Here is a 20,541-nt window from a genome sequence, read left to right on the forward strand (position 1 = left end):
TGCATAAACTTAATGTAATTGTCAATAAAAGCCTTTGACACTTATGGAATGCTTGTAATTATACTTCAGTATACCATAGTAACATCTGACAAAAATATCTAAAAACACTGAAGCAGCAAACTTTGTGAAGACCAATGCTTGTGTCATTCTCTAAACTTTTGACCACTTTTGACCACTGGCTTCCTGTTAAGGCTAGGGCTGATTTCAAGGTTTTACTGCTAACCTACAAAGCATTACATGGACTTGCTCCTACCTATCTCTCCGATTTGGTCCTGCCGTATATACCTACTTGTACGCTACGGTCACAAGACGCAGGCCTCCTTATTGTTCCTAGAATTGCAAAGCAAACAGCTGGAGGCAGGGCTTTCTCTTATAGTGCTCCATTTTTATGGAATGGTCTGCCAATCCATGTGAGAGTCGCAAACTCGTTCTCAACCTTTAAGTCTTTATTGAAGACTCAACTCTGCAGTAGGTCCTTTGATTGAGTGTAGTCTGGCCCAGGGATGCGAAGGTGAACGGCAAGGCACTGGAATGACGAACCGCCCTTGCTGCCTCTGCCTGGCCAGCTCCCCTCTCTCCACTGAGATTCTCTGCCTCTGACCCTACTACGGGGCCTCGTCACTAGCTTACTAGTGCTCTTCCATGCCGTTTCTAGGAGGGATGCGTCACGTCGTGCCAGGCTTTTTTGCGCTATACTCGACTTGAGTGGGTTGAGTCACTGACGTGATCTTCCTGTCAGGTCTTACGCCCCCTCGGGCTCGTGAGGTGGAGGAGATCTTTGTGGGCTATACTCAGGCTTGTCTTAGGGTAGTAAGTTGGTGGTCTGTTGATATCCCTCTAGTGGTGTGGGGGCTGTGCTTTCGCAAAGTGGGTGGGGTTATATCCTGCCTGGTTGGCCCTGTCTGGGGGTATCGTCAGACGGGGCCACAGTGTCCCCCAATCCCCCACGTCTCAGCCTCCAGTATCTATGCTGCAATAGTCTATGTGCCGGGAGGCTAGGGTCAGTCTGTTATATCTGGTGTAATTATCCTGTCTTTATCTGTTGTCCTGTGTGAATTTAAGTATGTTCCCTCTAATTCTCTCTATCACTCCCCTCCCGGAGGACCTGAGCCCTAGAACCATGCCTCAGGACTACCTGGCCTGATGACTCCTTGCTGTCCCCAGTCCACCTGGTCGTGCTGCTGCTGCAGTTTCAACTGTTCTGCCTGCGGCTATGGAACCCTGACCTGTTCACCGGACGTGCTACATTGTCCCGGACCTGCTGTTTTCGACTCTCCCTCTCTCCCGCACCTGCTGTCTCGACCTCTGAATGCTCGGCTATGAAAAGCGAACTGATATTTACTGAACTGTTGCACCCTCTACAACCACTGTGATTATTATTTGACCCTGCTGGTCATCTACGAACGTTTGAACATCTTGAAGAACAATCTGGCCTTAATTGCCACATACTCTTATAACCTCCACCTGGCACAGCCAGAAGAGGACTGACCACCCCTCAGAGCCTGGTTCCTCTCCAGGTTTCTTCCTAGGTTCCTGCCTTTCTAGGGAGTTTTTCCTAGCCACTGTGCTTCTACATCTGCATTAGGCTGTGTTTCTTTATAAGCACTTTGTGACATCTGCTGATGTAAAAAGGGCTTTATAAATACATTTCATTTGATTTGAACTGCCTGTGTAAACGCAGCCTTTAATATTATTTGGAGCTGGGCCTGCAAGTTTGCAATAGATGCAGTGGCAAACTGAAATGCTTGTGTAGCAACCTAGGGTTTAGAAACTTTAGATTACTTTACGGGCTTGCAGATTTGTTTAAAAAGGAGGATGTCCTTTAGCGCTGAGTTTGTAACATATTTTGCACAGAGTTCATAAACCCAGTTGCAACGTCGCAAGACTTTCGGGAACGCTTGCAAAACAGACCAAACAGACCAGGCCATGGTTTGGGGTTTGAGAAGTCATTGAGAGAAGTGAACAACTCTTCCTTAGTTGTTCATTTTCTCGACATATGAAGGCACAGCCTAGATTCGAGACAATGTCTTAAGTAGTTGAACATGTTATTACTCCAACCTCGTTAAAGTGACAAACTGACACGTTTTCATTTTCGTCAAAAATAACTTTATATCGAAGGAGTGCCTTTGATTTGACGGCCTGCACATGCGCAGTTTGGCGCGAGACGACCGTTTCTACGCATGAGCTTTGCTAGCCAACGTCGCCATGGCATGACATCGCCTAAAAGTGTGATCGGGGATTTCTATTGGAGAAGCAGTTTTAGCCTATCTTCATACTGTACTGTCTTTGATATAAATACCATGGATGAGATATGAAAAAAAGTAAAGGCCCACGATTGCCATCTAGTGGAGAACGGGTTAATCGTGTTGAAGTCCTTTGCCAGTACCGTCGTATATAGAAGTGCTTCATCTCTATTACAATACGGCAACTTGCCCTTACTTGTGAAATCAGACATGGCGTCCTCATTGATTTGCAGTAAAACACAGAGCAGGTAAGAAAACGTGTTAGTTTGGCATTTTAACACACGGTGTGCGAGTTAGATATCTAACGTTATACCTTTAGATGTTGCCACATTTGATTAAGAGTTCAAAATAAACGTTTGTGTTAGCCCCCCAAATAAGCGTCTGACATTATGCTCAACTCCGTTCTGTTATATTGAGGCGAATTGAGTTTTGATAACAAGTTGCGGGATTTACTAGCAACAACGTTGAGTCACCATCAGTCGATTCTTGTTAAAAATGTACATTCTGAATACGCTTACCTGTACCTATTTTTGTACTGTACAGCTGTGGTTCTTCCGCGGGGTGCTCAAATTCATACTTAATACAAACCTATCGAATAGAACCACCGACATTTTCCTCATTTGTGGCACTCAACTCGTGTGCCAATTGAATCTGTTTATAGTAAGTAGTACGAGCAACACAAATTAGGAAAAAGTCGGACTTTTTTATTAAAAGTATAAATTAACACAGTTGTACAGGTAAACGTTTTCAGAATCGACTGATGGTGACACAATGTTGTTGCTAGCCCTTGATCATGCCTCTTATTTCCATCACATTACATAGTCATCCGATGAAGGCGTCTTCTGTATGGAGGAGTTTTGTTAAGAGCTCTGACGTTTGGTCTGAACATTAACACGCATCGCTTGCGGTACGTTTTTGGAAGCATAAAGACCTTATCTTTCATATCGAAAGCATAAAGACCTTATCTTTCATATCAGTGAGAAATAATTTTCAAAAAAGAAAGGTAAATTGATACACACCGTTTTTAGGGTTAGTGTTCCCACACGGCCATATCTCCATGATACAGCGCGCGTATTTACGGAAAACAGAGTGGATTACCTGTGCTAATTAGCTATCTATGTCTCCTAACACCTGTGTGAAGACGGACGCCACAAAGGCGTTGTCACTGAGAAATACTGTCGGCTGCAACTGTTAAAAACAATCATTATTTTGATGTGATATGAAAGTAGAGGGGTTTATTTTTCTTGGACCATACCGCAATTGAGAATTGATTCACGTTTAGATTGAGTATTTGGCTGTTTTGGCTTCCAGAGCCAAATCTCCTTTAAACAGAACATGTAAGGTCCTTGGACCAACTTCGCCTCGATATAAGAGAATGGAATTGAGCATTCCTTTGCTATGCTGAAATCTCTCTTGAACATCCCAGAATGTAGCAGTCCTGCTGCAGCATGATGATGTCATGACTGTAAAATTGCCATGTGTCTATTTTTGTTTTTACAGAGTAAGCTCGGTTTTAAACAGAGATGTCAAGCAATTTGGGAAGAAGTACATGTTTGACTCAAATGAAGAAACTTGCTGGAACTCTGACCAGGTAACTACAATCACAATATAGCCGCGCATACCTCAAAAGGGCCACCATCGGCACATGCGTGTGCGTCTCTATTGCCTCTCCTTCCCCATGAAGTGTGCACTTGTTCACTTCCCTTCATGAATTTGAAAGTAAATGACAGGGATATGGATCTAGCCCAGGCCAATATTAATCCAATTCAATTTGTGGGGAGTAGTGAATGAGTGCACACCTGGAGGAGAGATCATTGGGATGCACTATGTGGTTATGATATTAATACTAGTATTATTGTTAGGCTACCCCTCTGCTCCCAGGCTTCACTCACAAAGGTGAGGTTAAAAGCCTGTTGCTGAGGCTAGCTAGTAGCTACCCCATGATATAGGATAGCCAGAATTGTTTCGACCTAAGCTCAACAATGTACATCTTTCCCTACAGGTCGAAACGCTCAGATGTCATAGTATGGGCACCGCGGAGCCGGTGTGGGATATGGCTCAAAAACGTACCTCAATCCAGGGATGGAAGATATTGCTGTACTCCTAATTATCCCAACTGACAAACCGAGAAAATTGAAATACTGCTAGTTTTTAATTAAACTGCCTTTTTCATCCTCATGCTAGGCTAAAGCAGCCCATTGGATTCCATGAAATTGCGATGCCTAGTTTTGGGGTGAGTAGCTATGGAATCCAATGGGTTGCTTTAGCCTAGCTAGCCTAGCATGAGGACGAAAAAGGCAGTTTAATTAAATACGAGCAGTATTTCAATGTTCTTGATTTGTCAGTTGGGATAATGGGATAATTAGGAGTACAGCAACATCTTCATCCTTGGATTGAGGTATATTTTCGAGCCATATGCTGTGCCAGCTCTGCAGTGTCCACATTATGGCAGCCAAGCGTTTCGAGTTGTGGGGAAAATTTTACTTATTGCTGAGCTCAGGTCGAAACAATTAATATCATAATAATAATATATGCCATTTTATCTAAAGTGACATACAGTCATGCTCTACCAACTGAGCTACATAGGACCATATTCTGGCTACCCTATGACACTGTCACTACATTCCCTTTTTACAGGGTGATTCTCAGTGGGTTACTCTGGAATTCCCACAGCCCGTCAGAGTGTCAGAATTAAAGGTGCAGTTCCAAGGAGGCTTTTCAGGAAAAACATGCAGATTGGAAGGTAACACACACACTCTTTTGGTCAGTGTATCACAATGAAGTTGTGATTTGAAATGATTTATTATAACATTGTCATACTATGCTTTAATAACGTATCATATGTTTAAAAAGAGACAAACTCTGTCCATGTCAAAGATCCTGAAAAGTTTTCCACTTGTTTTCCCCTCAGGAAGCCCAAAAGATGGAGACTTGGCAAAAATCACACATTTTTACCCCGAAGACAACAGCTCACTACAAATATCCTTCAATGTATTATTAAATGTCTCTAAAATCATACCAGTTCAAATTAGTTGGTAATAAGCCTTGTCCAAGCCAGAATGGCCCGTAGGGCAGGAGCGTATCTCCTGTTTCTGTAGCGTGAGTAGGGTGACCACATGTCCCGGATTGTGCTGGACAATCCCGCATTTTGGCCATTTGTCCCACCTCCCGCAACCAAACAATTATGTCCCGCATTTTATCAATAAATTCGAACAAAACAAATTTACAAATAAGGTTGATTTGTCCAGTATTTCAGTTAGACATTCCAACCTGTCTCTTTTGCAGTCACGTTGCACATTTGATAAATTACAGTGCCTTGCAAAAGTATTCAGACCCCTATTATTTCTTCACATTTTATTGGTACAAAGTGGGATTAAAATTGATTTAATTGTCTTTTTTTTTTTGTCAACAATCTACACAAAATACTTGTCAGTGGAAGAAAAATGTCATAATACAAAAAAAGTAATATTTCTATAACTCCAATATAGCCGTTGCATCAGTATTCAGCCCCTTTGTTTAGGCAAGCCTAAATTAGTTCAGGAGTAACATTTTGCTTAACAAATCACAAAATAAATTACAAATCCAAATCAAATATTGTAAAGTGGTTATCCCACTGGCTATAAGGTGAATGCACCTATTTGTAAGTCGCTCTGGATAAGAGCGTCTGCTAAATGACGTAAATGTAAATTGTATTTGTCACATGCGCCAAATACATCAGGTGTAGACCTTACTGTGAAATGCTTACTTACAAGACCTTAACCAACAATGCAGTTCAAGAGATGGTTAAGAAATATTTACTAAATAAAATACTGGGCCGTACACACTACCCTCTGTAGCGCTTTACGGTCGAATGCCGAGTAGTTGCCATACCAGGCGGTGATGCAACCGGTCAGGATGCTCTCGATGGTTCAGCTATAGAACCTTTTGAGGATCTGGGGACCCATGCCAAATATTTTCAGTGTCCTGAGGGGGAAACGGTGTTGTCGTGCCCTCTTCAACTGTCTTGGTGTGTTTGGACCATGATAGTTAGTTGGTGATGTGGACTCCAAGGAACTTGAAACGCTCAACCCGCTCCACTACAGCCCCGTCGATGTTAATGGGGGCCTGTTCGGCCCTCCTTTTCCTGTAGTCCACGATCAACTCCTTTGTCTTGCTCACATTGAGGGATAGGTTGTTGACCTGGCACCACACTGCCAGGTCTCTGACCTCATCCCTATAGGCTGTCTCATTGTGTCATCAGCAAACTTAATGATGGTGTTGGAGTCGTGCTTGGCCACACAGTCATGGGTGAACAGGGAGTACAGGAGGGGACTAAGCACACACCCCTGAGGGGCCCCAGTGTTGAGGATCAGCGTGGCAGATGTGTTGTTGCCTACCCTTACCACCTGGGGGTGGCCCGTCAGGATGTCCAGGATCCAGTTGCAGAGGGAGGTGTTTAGTCCCAGGGTCCTCAGCTTAGTGATGAGCTTTGTGGGCACTATGGTGTTGAACGCTGAGCTGTAGTCAATGAACAGCATTCTCACATACAGTGGGGAGAATAAGTATTTGATACACTGCCGATTTTGCAGGTTTTCCTACTTACAAAGCATGTAGAGGTCTGTAATTTTTATCATAGGTACACTTCAACTGTGAGAGACGGAATCTAAAACTAAAATCCAGAAAATCACATTGTATGATTTTTAAGTAATTCATTTGAATTTTATTGCATGACATAAGTATTTGATCACCTACCAACCAGTAAGAATTCCGGCTCTCACAGACCTGTTAGTTTTTCTTTAAGAAGCCCTCCTGTTCTCTACTCATTACCTGTATTAACTGCATCTGTTTGAACTCATTACCTGTATAAAAGACACCTGTCCACACACTCAATCAAACAGACTCCAACCTCTCCACAATGGTAAGAGCGTTGAAGATGGGTCGTGGCTGGGTCTTCCAGCATGACAATGACCCGAAACACACAGCCAGGGCAACTAAGGAGTGGCTCCGTAAGAAGCATCTCAAGGTCCTGGAGTGGCCTAGCCAGTCTCCAGACCTGAACCCAATAGAAAATCTTTGGAGGGAGCTGAAAGTCCGTATTGCCCAGCGACAGCCCCGAAACCTGAAGGATCTGGAGAAGGTCTGTATGGAGGAGTGGGCCAAAATCCCTGCTGCAGTGTGTGCAAACCTGGTCAAGACCTACAGGAAACGTATGATCTCTGTAATTGCAAACAGGTTTCTGTACCAAATATTAAGTTCTGCTTTTCTGATGTATCAAATACTTATGTCATGCAATAAAATGCAAATGAATTACTTAAAAATCATACAATGTGATTTTCTGGATTTTTGTTTGAGATTCCGTCTCTCACAGTTGAAGTGTACCTATGATAAAAATTACAGACCTCTACATGCTTTGTAAGTAGGAAAACCTGCAAAATCGGCAGTGTATCAAATACTTGTTCTCCACACTGTAGGTGTTCCTTTTGTCAAGGTGGGAAAGGGCAGCCTTTCGAAGCACTTCATGGCTACTGACGTGAGTGCTATTGGGCGGTAGTCATTTAGGGAGGTTACCTTCGCTTTCTTGGGCACGGACTATGGTGGTCTGCTTGAAATATGTAGGTATTGCAGCCTCGGTCAGGGAGAGGTTGAAAATGTCAGTGAAGACACTTGCCAGTTGGTCTGCACATGCTCTGAGTACGCATCCTGGTAATCCGTCTGGCCCCGCATCCTTGTGAATGTTGACCTGTTTAAAGGTCTTGCTCACATCGGCTACGTAGAGCGTGATCACACAGTCGTCTGAAACAGCTGGCGCTCTCATGCATGCTTCAGTGTTGCTTGCCTCGAAACGAGCATAAAAGGCATTTAGCAAGTTTTAGAACACCTACTCATTCAAGGGTGTATTTTTACTATTTTCTACATTGTAGAATAATAGTGAAAACATCAAAACTATGAAATAACACATGGAATCATGTAGTAACCAAAAAAAGTGTTCAACAAATTAAAATATACTTGATGACAGCTTTGCACACTCTTGGCATTCTCTCAACCAGCTTCATGAGGTAGTCACCTGGAATGCATTTCAATTAACAGGTGTGCCTTCTTAAAAGTTACATTTGTGGAATTTCTTTCCTTCTTAATGCGTTTGAGCCAATCAGTTGTGTTGTGACAAGGTTGGGGGGGTCAATACGGAAAATTTCAAGAACTTTTCAAGTTTCTTCAAGTGCAGTCGCAAAAACCATCAAGCACTATGATGAAACTGTCTCTCATGAGGACCGCCACAGGAATGGAAGACCCAAAGTTACCTCTGCTTCAAAGGATAAGTTCATTAGAGTTACCAGCCTCAGAAATTGCAGCCCAAATAAATGCTTCACAGAGTTCAAGTCACAGACACATCTCAACATCAACTGTTCAGAGGAGACTGTGTGAATCAGGCCTTCATGGTCAAATTGCTGCAAAGAAACCACTACTAAAGGACACCAATAAGAAGAAGAGACTTGCTTGGGCCAAGAAACAAGAGCGATGGACATTAGACCGGTGGAAATGTGTCCTTTGGTCTGGAGTCCAAATTTGAGATTTTTGGTTCCAACCGCCATGTCTTTGAGAGACGCGGTGTGGGCGAACGGATTATCTCTGCATGTGTATTTCCCACCGTAAAGCATGGAGGAGGAGGTGTTATGATGTGGGGGGGGCTTTGCTGATGACACTGTCTGTGATTTATTTAGAATTCAAGACACACTTAACCAGCATGGCTATCACAGCATTCTGCAGCGATACGCCATCCCATCTGGTTTGGGCTTAGTGGGACTATCATTTGTTTTTCAACAGGACAATGACCCAACACACCTACAGACTGTGTAAGGGCTATTTTACCAAGAAGGAGAGCAATGGAGTGCTGCATCAGATGACCTGGTCTCCACAATCCCCCGACCTCAACTAAATTGAGATGGTTTGGGATGAGTCGGACTGCAGAGTGAAGGAAAAGCAGCCAACAAGTGCTCAGCATATGTGGGAACTCCTTCAAGACTGTTGGAAAAGCATTCCAGGTGAAGCTGGTTGAGAGAATGCCAAGAGTGTGCAAAGCTGTCATCAAGGCAAAGGGTGGCTACTTTGAAGAATCTGAAATATAAAATATTTGGATTCGTTTAACACTTTTTTGGTTACTAACATGATTCCATATGTGTTATTTCATAGTTTTGATGTCTTCACTATTATTCTACAATATAGAAAATAGTCAAAATTAAGAAAAAACATAGAATGAGTAGGTGTTCTAAAACTTTTGACCGGTAGTGTAGTAGGATTAAATCTTAATCCTGTATTGATGCTTTTTTTGCCTGTTTGATGGTTCGTCTGAGGGCGTAGCGGGATTTCTTATAAGCGTCTGGATTAGTGTCCCGCTCCTTGAAAGCGGCAGCTCTAGCCTTTAGCTCGTGCGGATGTTGCCTGTAATCCATGGCTTCTGGTTGGGATATGTACATACGGTCACTGTGGGGACGACGTCGTCGATGCACTTATTGATGAAACCGGTGACTGAGGTGGTATACTCCTCAATGCCATTGGATGAATCCCGGAACGTGGAGTCAGTATAAATAATAGGGGTTGACATGATTTTTGAATGACTAACCCTTCCTCTGTCCCCCATACATACATCTGTAAGGTCCCTCAGTCAAGTATTGAATTTCAAGCACAGATTCAACTACAAAGACCAGGTGGCTTTTCGAAAGCCTCATAAAGAAGGGCATTGATTGGTAGATGGGTAACGATAACAAATCAGACATTGAATATCTCTTTAAGCATGGTCAAGTTAATAATTATGCTGTGGATTATTTATTGAACTACCCAGACACATCAAAGATAATCGTCCTTCTGAACTGAGCTGCAGGACAGGAATGAAACTGCTCATGGATGTTTCCATGAGGCCATTGGGGATTTTAAAACAGCTACAGAGTTCAATGGCTGTGATGAGGGAGAACTGAGGATGGATCAACAACATTGTAGTGACTCCACAACATTTACCAAAATGGCAGAGTGAAAAGAAGAATACAAATATACATTAATCTTGTATGCAACTAGGCAATACTGCAAAAAAACACGGCAAAGGAATACACTTTTTGGCCTAAATGCAAAGCCTTATGTTTGGGGCAAATCCAACACAACAGATCACTGAATAACTGCCTCCTTATTTTCAAGCATGGTGGTGGCTGCATCATGGTATGGGTATGCTTGACATCGGCAAATACTGGGGAGTTTTTCCAGATAAAAAGAAATGGGATGGATCTAAGCACAGGCAAAATCCTAGAAGAAAACCTGCTTCAGTCTGCTTTACACCAGACACTGGGAGAGGAATTCACCTTTCAGTAGGACAATAACCTACAACAAGGCCAGATCTACAGTGGAGTTGCTTACCAACAAGACAGTGAATGTTCCTGAATGGCCAAGTTACCGTTTTGACGTAAAACTGCATGGAAATCTATGGCAAGACTTGAAAATAGCTGTCTAGCCATGATCCCCAACATCTTGACAGAGCTTTTAAAAAGAATAATAGGCAAATATTGCACAATCCAGGTGTGCAAACAGCCTTTAGAGACTTACTGAAGAAGACTCACAGCTGTAATCACTGCCAAAGGTGTTTCTAACACTGAATACTTATGCTGAATACTTATGCTATGACTATATTTGAGTTATTACAAAAAATATGAAAAAATGTTCTTCCACTTTGACAGAGTATTTTGTGTAGATTGTTGACAAAAAATGACAATTCAATTAATTTTAATCCCACTTTGTAACACAAAAAAATGTTAGGAAATCCAAGGGGTCTGAATACTTTTGCAAGGCAATATTAAAGTGCCTTTGAACGGGGTATGGTAGTAGGTTCCAGGTGCACCTGCTTGTATCAAGAACTGCAACACTGCTGGGTTTTCACGCTCAACAGTTTCCCGTGTATACTGGTGATGTTAAACACTTCTCCAATCGTTGTTGAGCTCTGAAATTATGCGCACCGCAAGACGTATGCCAGTGTCATCCTTTCGGTCTAAATTCCAGCTAAACTGAGAAGGGTGTAGCTGCATCCCATTATGGCGACTGGAGAGTGGGTGTGTTGAAAGGAGAGTAGTGGGCGTGTTGAAAGCAGTCTGTTATAGGTTAGGCAGTTTTTTATTTCTTACCACGCAACTACCGTACATTGAGCTACGGTACCGCGAGAGTCTGAGTCGTATTTCACTGTTAGTTTTGCACCAATAATTGTACATTTTCAGTTATAAAACTGACAATGTTTTATTTTTTATTAAAAGTATTGATGATTGGTGTACTGTTGCTTCATGCATTGTATGTGTGTGCTTACTGTGACTGTCACCCTGATATTGGCTACAAAGTAGGTAGTACCCAGGCCGTTGCCGCAGAACAGCGCTTGTCAAGTGCGAGCGAAGGGCACTGTTTCCCGGTGTTGCTGTTCATGCCCTCCCCATTGAGTAGTAGACTATACAGTGGGGGAAAAAAGTATTTAGTCAGCCACCAATTGTGCAAGTTCTCCCACTTAAAAAGATGAGAGAGGCCTGTAATTTTCATCATAGGTACACGTCAACTATGACAGACAAATTGAGGAAAAAAAATCCAGAAAATCCCATTGTAGGATTTTTAATGAATTTATTTGCAAATTATGGTGGAAAATAAGTATTTGGTCACCTACAAACAAGCAAGATTTCTGGCTCTCACAGACCTGTAACTTCTTCTTTCAGAGGCTCCTCTGTCCTCCACTCGTTACCTGTATTAATGGCACCTGTTTGAACTTGTTATCAGTATAAAATACACCTGTCCACAACCTCAAACAGTCACACTCCAAACTTCACAATGGCCAAGACCAAAGAGCTGTCAAAGGACACCAAAAACAAAATTGTAGACCTGCACCAGGCTGGGAAGACTGAATCTGCAATAGGTAAGCAGCTTGGTTTGAAGAAATCAACTGTGGGAGCAATTATTAGGAAATGGAAGACATACAAGACCACTGATAATCTCCCTCGATCTGGGGCTCCACGCAAGATCTCACCCCGTGGGGTCAAAATGATCACAAGAACGGTGAGCAAAAATCCCAGAACCACACGGGGGGACCTAGTGAATGACCTGCAGAGAGCTGGGACCAAAGTAACAAAGCCAACCATCAGTAACACACTACGCCGCCAGGGACTCAAATCCTGCAGTGCGAGACGTGTCCCCATGCTTAAGCCAGTACATGTCCAGGCCCGTCTGAAGTGCATTTGGATGATCCAGAAGAGGATTGGGAGAATGTCATATGGTCAGATGAAACCAAAATATAACTTTTTGGTAAAAACTCAACTCGTCATGTTTGGAGGACAAAGAATGCTGAGTTGCATCCAAAGAACACCATACCTACTGTGAAGCATGGGGTTGGAAACATCATGCTTTGGGGCTGTTTTTCTGCAAAGGGACCAGGACGACTGATCCGTGTAAAGGAAAGAATGAATGGGGCCATGTATCGTGAGATTTTGAGTGAAACCCTCCTTCCATCAGCAAGGGCATTGAAGATGAAATGTGGCTGGGTCTTTCAGCATGACAATGATCCCAAACACACCGCCCGGGCAACGAAGGAGTGGCTTCGTAAGAAGCATTTCAAGGTCCTGGAGTGGCCTAGCCAGTCTCCAGATCTCAACCCCATAGAAAATCTTTGGAGGGAGTTGAAAGTCTGTGTTGCCCAGCGACAGCCCCAAAACATCACTGCTCTAGAGGAGATCTGCATGGAGGAATGGGCCAAAATACCAGCAACAGTGTGTGAAAACCTTGTGAAGACTTACAGAAAACGTTTGACCTGTGTCATTGCCAACAAAGGGTATATAACAAAGTATTGAGAAACTTTTGTTATTGACCAAATACTTATTTTCCACCATCATATGCCAATAAATTCATAAAAAATCCTACAATGTGATTTTCTGGAATTTTTTTCCTCATTTTGTCTGTCTGTTGACGTGTACCTATGATGAAAATTACAGGCCTCTCTCATCTTTTTAAGTGGGAGAACTTGCACAATTGGTGGCTGACTAAATACTTTTTTTCCCCACTGTATGTATGTATCAAGGTGACATCTAGATGGTTATCAATATTTGTTATTTCTTGTGTAGGCTGCTATCCTACTTGGAAAAAAATGGCCACGTTAGCTACCGCCAGCGACATGGCCGTGATACCCAGTAGGAAGCATTTGAAGTTGGCAGGCACATCCATACAACACCGGTGCACTGGTCGACGGCTTATCAACTCGTGCAGCCCAAACAGCCACGCAAAACGGTCTTGAGTGGCAACAAATCTGCCCAATTAGTTGATTCGCTTTCCATACACCCACTCCTTTCGACACACCCACTCAAAATGTATTCATGTAGGTTACAGTGTGCCGCGAATGTTACGCAAAATCATCCCATTGTCCCACATTTGGTATTTTAAATGTGGTCACCCTAAGCGTGAGGTAGCTTGATGTACAAGTACATCCCCTGGGGAGGACACTAGTCTTAGTTGTAATAGTTGCTCAAATTTAAGTTGTAATAGTACAGAAAAGTTATGCCTGGCACTGGACACTAATACAGAAATGTTGATTTTAATGCTACATAGAGTACACAAAGCAGCTTTCAAACAATATTGTTCACTGCAGTGCTCCTACTTATCTGGTTCTTAACTCCACACCCACAGCTTTCCCATTCAGGAGGCCCCCATGGTGCACAGGCTAAAAATAGTGTTTGAGAACAGTGCCGACTTTTTTGGGCGAATAATAGTTTACTCCTTGGATGTCCTGGGAGAAAGAGCTTTGTGACGTTTTTGTTTCTGCATGAGAGAGAGAGAGACCTATAGGGAAAGAGGGTGTAGTGCCATTGAATAACATGACTGCTGGAAGACTCTACCACCCACATGAACTGTTTGGAATGGGAACCAGACTGACTATTTTTGGTGAGGACATTTTTTAGTTGGTCACCTGCTTGCATCACAGAAACAACAAGGGGAAAAATGAGGACTTGGCTCAAACTCTAAATCAGGATTTTTATTGCAGCTTTACAGGCTTTAAGGTCACGCAACCACATGCCTATTCAAATTTGCTTGTGCCTTATTTGATTTGCCATTCCAAATGAACATCAGAAAATGTGTATGCATTTTGTTTTTGTTTATTTGTTTACAATCCACTTTTTTATAGATATTTTAACTTAGTATGATTGTCGTAAGAAAAATCAATATAAACATTTCCTTAATATACAAAACATTTTGAATAAATGTTCAAGATAGGAACCGCAGTGGCCCTTAACGTTGGAGCTTCTGTTCCAAGTGTCTTCGCTACCAACCTCCTTTTGTGGCTTCAGTCTTTTGGTCAACCATCTCATCACGGATGCCAACAGGGGGTCCTCTGTTCAGCACTAAGTGCTTGACAATGTCCTCTCCAACCACATCCTGGTGTCCTTAACTGGTGTCATGCTTTTTTCTTCAGGAGTTTCTGAAACAAAACATGATTTACAAAACTGTGGTTTATTTTTGCCAGGGGAAAAAAAGAAAGAGGGTGCTTACCTTTTTTGTGTCCGAGGGCGACAGCTAGTGCCATTGGACTATACCCAGAATCTGCCTCAATGTTAATGTCTGCCCTTTTATCTGAATTAAAATCACATGACCATATTTATTTGTGCCATTGAGATGACTACGGTACTTTGGTTTTAATTGATTTATTGTGTGCAGGGGTATGAAGCATCGTACCTAAGTGGGCTTCGGCATACCTTATGTGGTTCCTTCAAACAGCGTAGAGGAGAAGAGTACCACCGTTCTTAAACACGAACAAACATCCAATTAATAAAATGATGTGTGTTATTTCTGAAGGAATCAAAAGTCCTGGGGCAGTTATTTACACAATTTAATTATATAATTTACAACCTTACACAGTCATAAGCATTCATATCTACTGCATGTTCGAGAAGACGTTTCACTATGACTGCATAGCCTCCAGAGCTGGCCAGGGTCAAGGCACTCTCCCACTCCCATGCTATAGTATTAGGATCTGCCCCCCTAAGACACACCACACAAGGACATAACCGACAGGTTACAATCAACCACCACCCTGTATGTGAATAACCATTGAATTCAATGAACATGGGGCTAGAAAGGTCACTAATGTTTTCCAGGAGGCAATCCACCATGGCTTTCTCTCCAAACGCTGCTGACGAGAGACCTCAGGCCCAATGTCGTGCCATTCATCCGCCGCCATCTCCTCATGTTTCAGTATGATAATGCACGGCCCCATGTTACAAGGATCTGTATACAATTACTGGAAGCTGAAAATGTACCAGTTCTTCCTTGGCCTGCATACTCACTAGACATGTCACCCATCGAGCATGTTTGGGATGCTCTGGATAAACGTGTACGACAGCATGTTCCAGTTCCCGCCAATATCCAGCAACTTTGCACAGCCATTAAAGAGGAGTGGGACAACAGGCCACAATCAACAGCCTGATCAACTCTATGCGAAGGAGATGTGTCGCGCTGCATGAGGCAAATGGTGTTTACACCACATACTGACTGGTTTTCCACGGCCCTACTTTTTTTTAAAGGTATCTGTATTCCCAGTCATGTGAAATCCATAGATTAGGGCCTAATTAATTTATTTCAATTGACTGATTTCCTTAAATGAACTGTAACTCAGTAAAATCTTTGAAATTGTTGCATGTTGCGTTTATATTTTTGTTCAGTTTATTACACAGGACACAGCACACAAGCCATAGCGATCATGCTGGTTCCACCAGGCTACACAAGTCAGGCAAATTCTAGTCTTTGTACCATTGGTCAGTGGACATTTCTCACCTTTGCTCAGGTTTGTAGCCACCTGTGAGACCTCCCCCTGAGCAGCTAGCTGGTGGATGGACAGAGCTGATGAGACATCAGAATAAAGGGTCAGTGTTATGTACATTTTAATTGTCCATATATTATACCAAGTACTATGCATAATATTTCATAATCTCTCTGTTATATACTAATACAGTAAGCCTACAGTACAGACATAGAACTACAGAGGGGTAATTTTGGGCCATTCCTGTAACACAGTGCATTACCTAATGGATTATGAATGAGTGCGTATACACAGCAGTGTTTAAGGTATTTTGCCATGAACGAAGAGTGGATTGTTTTTTTTCTGAGTTCAAACAGCCATACTTAGTCTAAAGTTGAATTGTCAGATACTACTGCACTGTTGGCGCTAGGAACACAAGCATTTCGCTACACCCGTAATAACATCTGCTAAATATGTGTATGTGACCAATAACTTTTTATTTGAAGTAACTGGTCAGACTGTGACCTCGTTCCCATGCTCCCTATTAGTGAGAGTGGTGGAGTATTTTAACAAACTCTCATCCAAATCCATGTTCTCTGTCGTCACCATCACACCTGGTAGCAAGGAGCAATACAGACATTTCATGATGCCTATAATCATTTGAGAATGGTGTGACACTTTCATTGTAGACATGTTGACAAGTGTGATTACTGTATGAGAAATCCTATAGAGCGTTTAAAACCAACATATGTTGATGTTGTAGGACTGACAGTCATACCATTTAACACCTACTCTGGACTCCACTGGTAGACGTAGTGGACTCCACTGCTAGGCCATCATCTGAGACCATGTGTATACTGGCTGTAAGATCTGGTATCTCATCACCACCTGTACCATCCATGGTCACTTGAATCAACATCGAAATAGATATTACCATATAGAGTAAGCTTTGGCCAACAGAAGTAATGAGAACAAATATGGAACAAATGCACTATGTCTATGATTATCTCACTGTCTGGCTTACCTTTCAAAACTGAAATGATGGAAAACCATTTCACATCAGCTCATGCAAAATAGTAAAGTCTCAATGGCATAGTATAAAAATATTCATTGTTACCTTTATGTCGCAAGCAATGATTTTATATGTCCAGTTCACACTATGTATCGGATTAAATAGCATCATCAACGTTGTATGCTTCACTCCAATTTCCTGATACCAAAACTGAAAGTGAGTTTATTTTTAAAATCCCATGATGCAATTGATAGAGGTAAGCCGCCCGAACTGTCGACCAAAAAATGTAAATTACTTTATCAATTTAGTATTTTTGAATGGGTGCATGTGTAATGTAGGAGATGATGTTTGACTGATCTACAATAGGGAGACAAGAAGGGAAAGGAGGGGGAAAATTGAGTCCTTTGAGAAGGCAAGAAACCGATGGTGGTTAGGAGAAATGCAGTGTTATCATAAGGAGACGTATACTTGGATGAATGAGGAGGAATGGAGGGAAAAGGAGAAGCAGAGGAGGTCTAAGTGAGAGGGAGGAAGACTGAGTTTGAGTCGGGGAAAAAATGGCGGGGAAAAGGGAGAAGGTTTGTTAAAGAAGAGTGGTAGGAAATGTAAGCAAAGTAAGCTGAAGACAGGAGTAGAAATGGAAGAGGGTGAAGTATCGGAGGTGGTAGGTGTGGTGAAGTGCTCGGAGCCAGAGGCTTGCGCAGAGGGTCAGGATAAAGATGAGTCTGTGACAGTAGGAGTGAAGTTTGTGGAAAAAGTGGATCCTTGCCTTTTGCCTGATCCATTTGTGGTTTCAAGATGGGTGAAAAAAGCATTGGGTATAGTGGAATCGGTGAGGGTAACCAGAAGTGGTCTAGTGATAATTGTTTGTGTTTCTGTTGGGCAGAGGGAGAAGGCACTCAGAGTTAAACAAATGGGATAAAGAATTGTGAATTGTTTCGCTCTCAAGAAAAGGGCACCATTGAAAGGAGTGATTACTGGGGTAGCAGTAAATGTAAAAGTGGATCAACTGAAGGAGAAGATTCCCAGTGTGTGTGATGCTCGTCGTTTGGTGCGACGCAAACAGGGTGGCGAGAGTGGGGAAACAGAAGAGTCATTGTCTGTTCTTTTGAGTTTTGAAGTTGAGTCTTTGCCTGACAAAGTGAAATTAGGATATATAAGTTATCCTGTGCAAGCTTATGTGCCTAGTACATTACGATGTTACAGGTGTCATATTTATGGGCATGTGGCAGCAGTATGTAGGAGGGAGATTCCAAGGTGTGAGAAGTGTGCAGAAGGGCATGAGACAAAGGAGTGTGAAGCAGTGGGGAAAGTGGTGGTATGTCCTAATTGTAGGGGTGGCCATGGGGCTGGGGATCAGACATGTCCAGTGCGAGAGAAGCAGGTTGAGGTTTCCAGGGTAAGAGTAGAGAAGAAATTGTCATATGCGAAGGTAGTGAAGAAAGTAGAGGAAGAGGGGTCAAGGGGGGGAGTGGTGAGAGTAGGAGATACAGTGGGGAGAACAAGTATTTGATACACTGCCGATTTTGCAGGTTTTCCTACTTACAAAGCATGTAGAGGTCTGTAATTTTTATCATAGGTACACTTCAACTGCGAGAGACGGAATCTAAAACAAAAATCCAGAAAATCACATTGTATGATTTTTAAGTAATTCATTTGCATTTTATTGCATGACATAAGTATTTGATCACCTACCAACCAGTAAGAATTCCGGCTCTCACAGACCTGTTAGTTTTTCTTTAAGAAGCCGTCCTATTCTCCACTCATTACCTGTATTAACTGCACCTGTTTGAACTCGTTACCTGTATAAAAGACACCTGTCCACACACTCAATCAAACAGACTCCAACCTCTCCACAATGGCCAAGACCAGAGAGCTGTGTAAGGACATCAGGGATAAAATTGTAGACCTGCACAAGGCTGGGATGGGCTACAGGACAATAGGCAAGCAGCTTGGTGAGAAGGCAACAACTGTTGGCGCAATTATTAGAAAATGGAAGAAGTTCAAGATGACGGTCAATCACCCTCGGTCTGGGGCGCCATGCAAGATCTCACCTCGTGGGGCATCAATGATCATGAGGAAGGTGAGGGGTCAGCCCAGAACTACACGGCAGGACCTGGTCAATGACCTGAAGAGAGCTGGGACCACAGTCTGAATGAAAACCATTAGTAACACACTATGCCGTCATGGATAAAAATCCTGCAGTGCACACAAGGTCCCCCTGCTCAAGCCAGCGCATGTCCAGGCCCGTCTGAAGTTTGCCAATGACCATCTGGATGATCCAGAGGAGGAATGGGAGAAGGTAATGTGGTCTGATGAGACAAAAATAGAGCTTTTTGGTCTAAACTCCACTTGCCGTGTTTGGCGGAAGAAGAAGGATGAGTACAACCCCAAGAACACCATCCCAACCGTGAAGCATGGAGGTGGAAACATCATTCTTTGGGGATGCTTTTCTGCAAAGGGGACAGGACGACTGCACCGTATTGAGGGGAGGATGGATGGGGCCATGTATCGCGAGATCTTGGCCAACAACCTCCTTCCCCTCAGTAAGAGCATTAAAGATGGGTCGTGGCTGGGTCTTCCAGCATGACAACGACCCGAAACACACAGCCAGGGCAACTAAGGAGTGGCTCCGTAAGAAGCATCTCAAGGTCCTGAAGTGGCCTAGCCAGTCTCCAGACCTGAACCCAATAGAAAATCTTTGGAGGGAGCTGAAAGTCCATAATGCCCAGGGACAGCCCCGAAACCTGAAGGATCTGGAGAAGGTCTGAATGAAGGAGTGGGCCAAAATCCCTGCTGCAGTGTGTGCAAACCTGGTCAAGACCTACAGGAAACGTATGATCTCTGTAATTGCAAACAAAGGTTTCTGTACCAAATATTAAGTTCTGCTTTTCTGATGTATCAAATACTTATGTCATGCAATAAAATGCAAATTAATTACTTAAAAATCATACAATGTGATTTTCTGGATTTTTGTTTTAGATTCCGTCTCTCACAGTTGAAGTGTACCTATGATAAAAATTACAGACCTCTACATACTTTGTAAGTAGGAAAACCTGCAAAATCGGCAGTGTATCAAATACTTGTTCTCCCCACTGTATGTACCAGTACAGTGGGATAGGCAAGCAAGTGATATATGTTTCAGTAAGATTGGATTTTTAGCGTTTATAGCAATGGTTATTAATTGTACTGCAGGGATGGAACGTAAGTCGAAGAAAATTGAGGTTGTGGTGGCAGCTGCAGAGAGATATTTGGGTGTGCGAGACTTGACAGCAGAAGAGTTACAGAGAGTGTTAAGTGGTGATGTCCCATCATTTCAGGTTGAGGGCATGAGGTAGGAGTGAGTATATAATTATTAGTAATAGTTTTGAATTTGTGAGTGTAGTGTTATAAGAGCGTCTGCTAAATGACTAAAAATGTAAATGTTAGATGGTAGGGTATTTCTTTGCTTTGTTTTATTTTATTTTTCAAGGAAAAGAAAAGGGAGTTGTACTCCAGTCTAGTATGTGGCGGTAATG

General features: G+C 42.7%; 2 protein-coding genes across 2 annotated transcripts; one reads left to right on the plus strand and one right to left on the minus strand.

Moving 5' to 3' along the window:
• Nucleotides 1–2,415: 2,415 nt before the first annotated feature.
• Nucleotides 2,416–14,863, plus strand: LOC311130814 (nuclear receptor 2C2-associated protein-like). Its single transcript, XM_084163612.1, has 5 exons — nt 2,416–2,491; nt 3,744–3,834; nt 4,881–4,986; nt 5,155–5,222; nt 13,903–14,863. The coding sequence occupies exons 1-5, from the start codon at nt 2,454–2,456 to the stop codon at nt 14,023–14,025; spliced, it is 426 nt and encodes a 141-aa protein (XP_084019738.1). The 5' UTR covers nt 2,416–2,453; the 3' UTR covers nt 14,026–14,863.
• Nucleotides 14,864–15,032: 169 nt separating this feature from the next.
• LOC311131029 (DNA-binding protein RFXANK-like) lies at nt 15,033–16,912 on the minus strand (the record flags this gene model as incomplete). The annotated part of the gene is made up of 3 exons (XM_084163854.1): nt 15,033–15,402; nt 16,047–16,112; nt 16,804–16,912. 3 exons carry the CDS (start codon nt 16,910–16,912, stop codon nt 15,116–15,118), a joined length of 462 nt encoding a protein of 153 aa, XP_084019980.1. The 3' UTR covers nt 15,033–15,115.
• Nucleotides 16,913–20,541: the final 3,629 nt, after the last annotated feature.

Source organism: Coregonus lavaretus, assembly GCF_964263955.1.
Source record: "Coregonus lavaretus genome assembly, chromosome: 6".
Lineage (NCBI taxonomy): Eukaryota > Metazoa > Chordata > Actinopteri > Salmoniformes > Salmonidae > Coregonus > Coregonus lavaretus.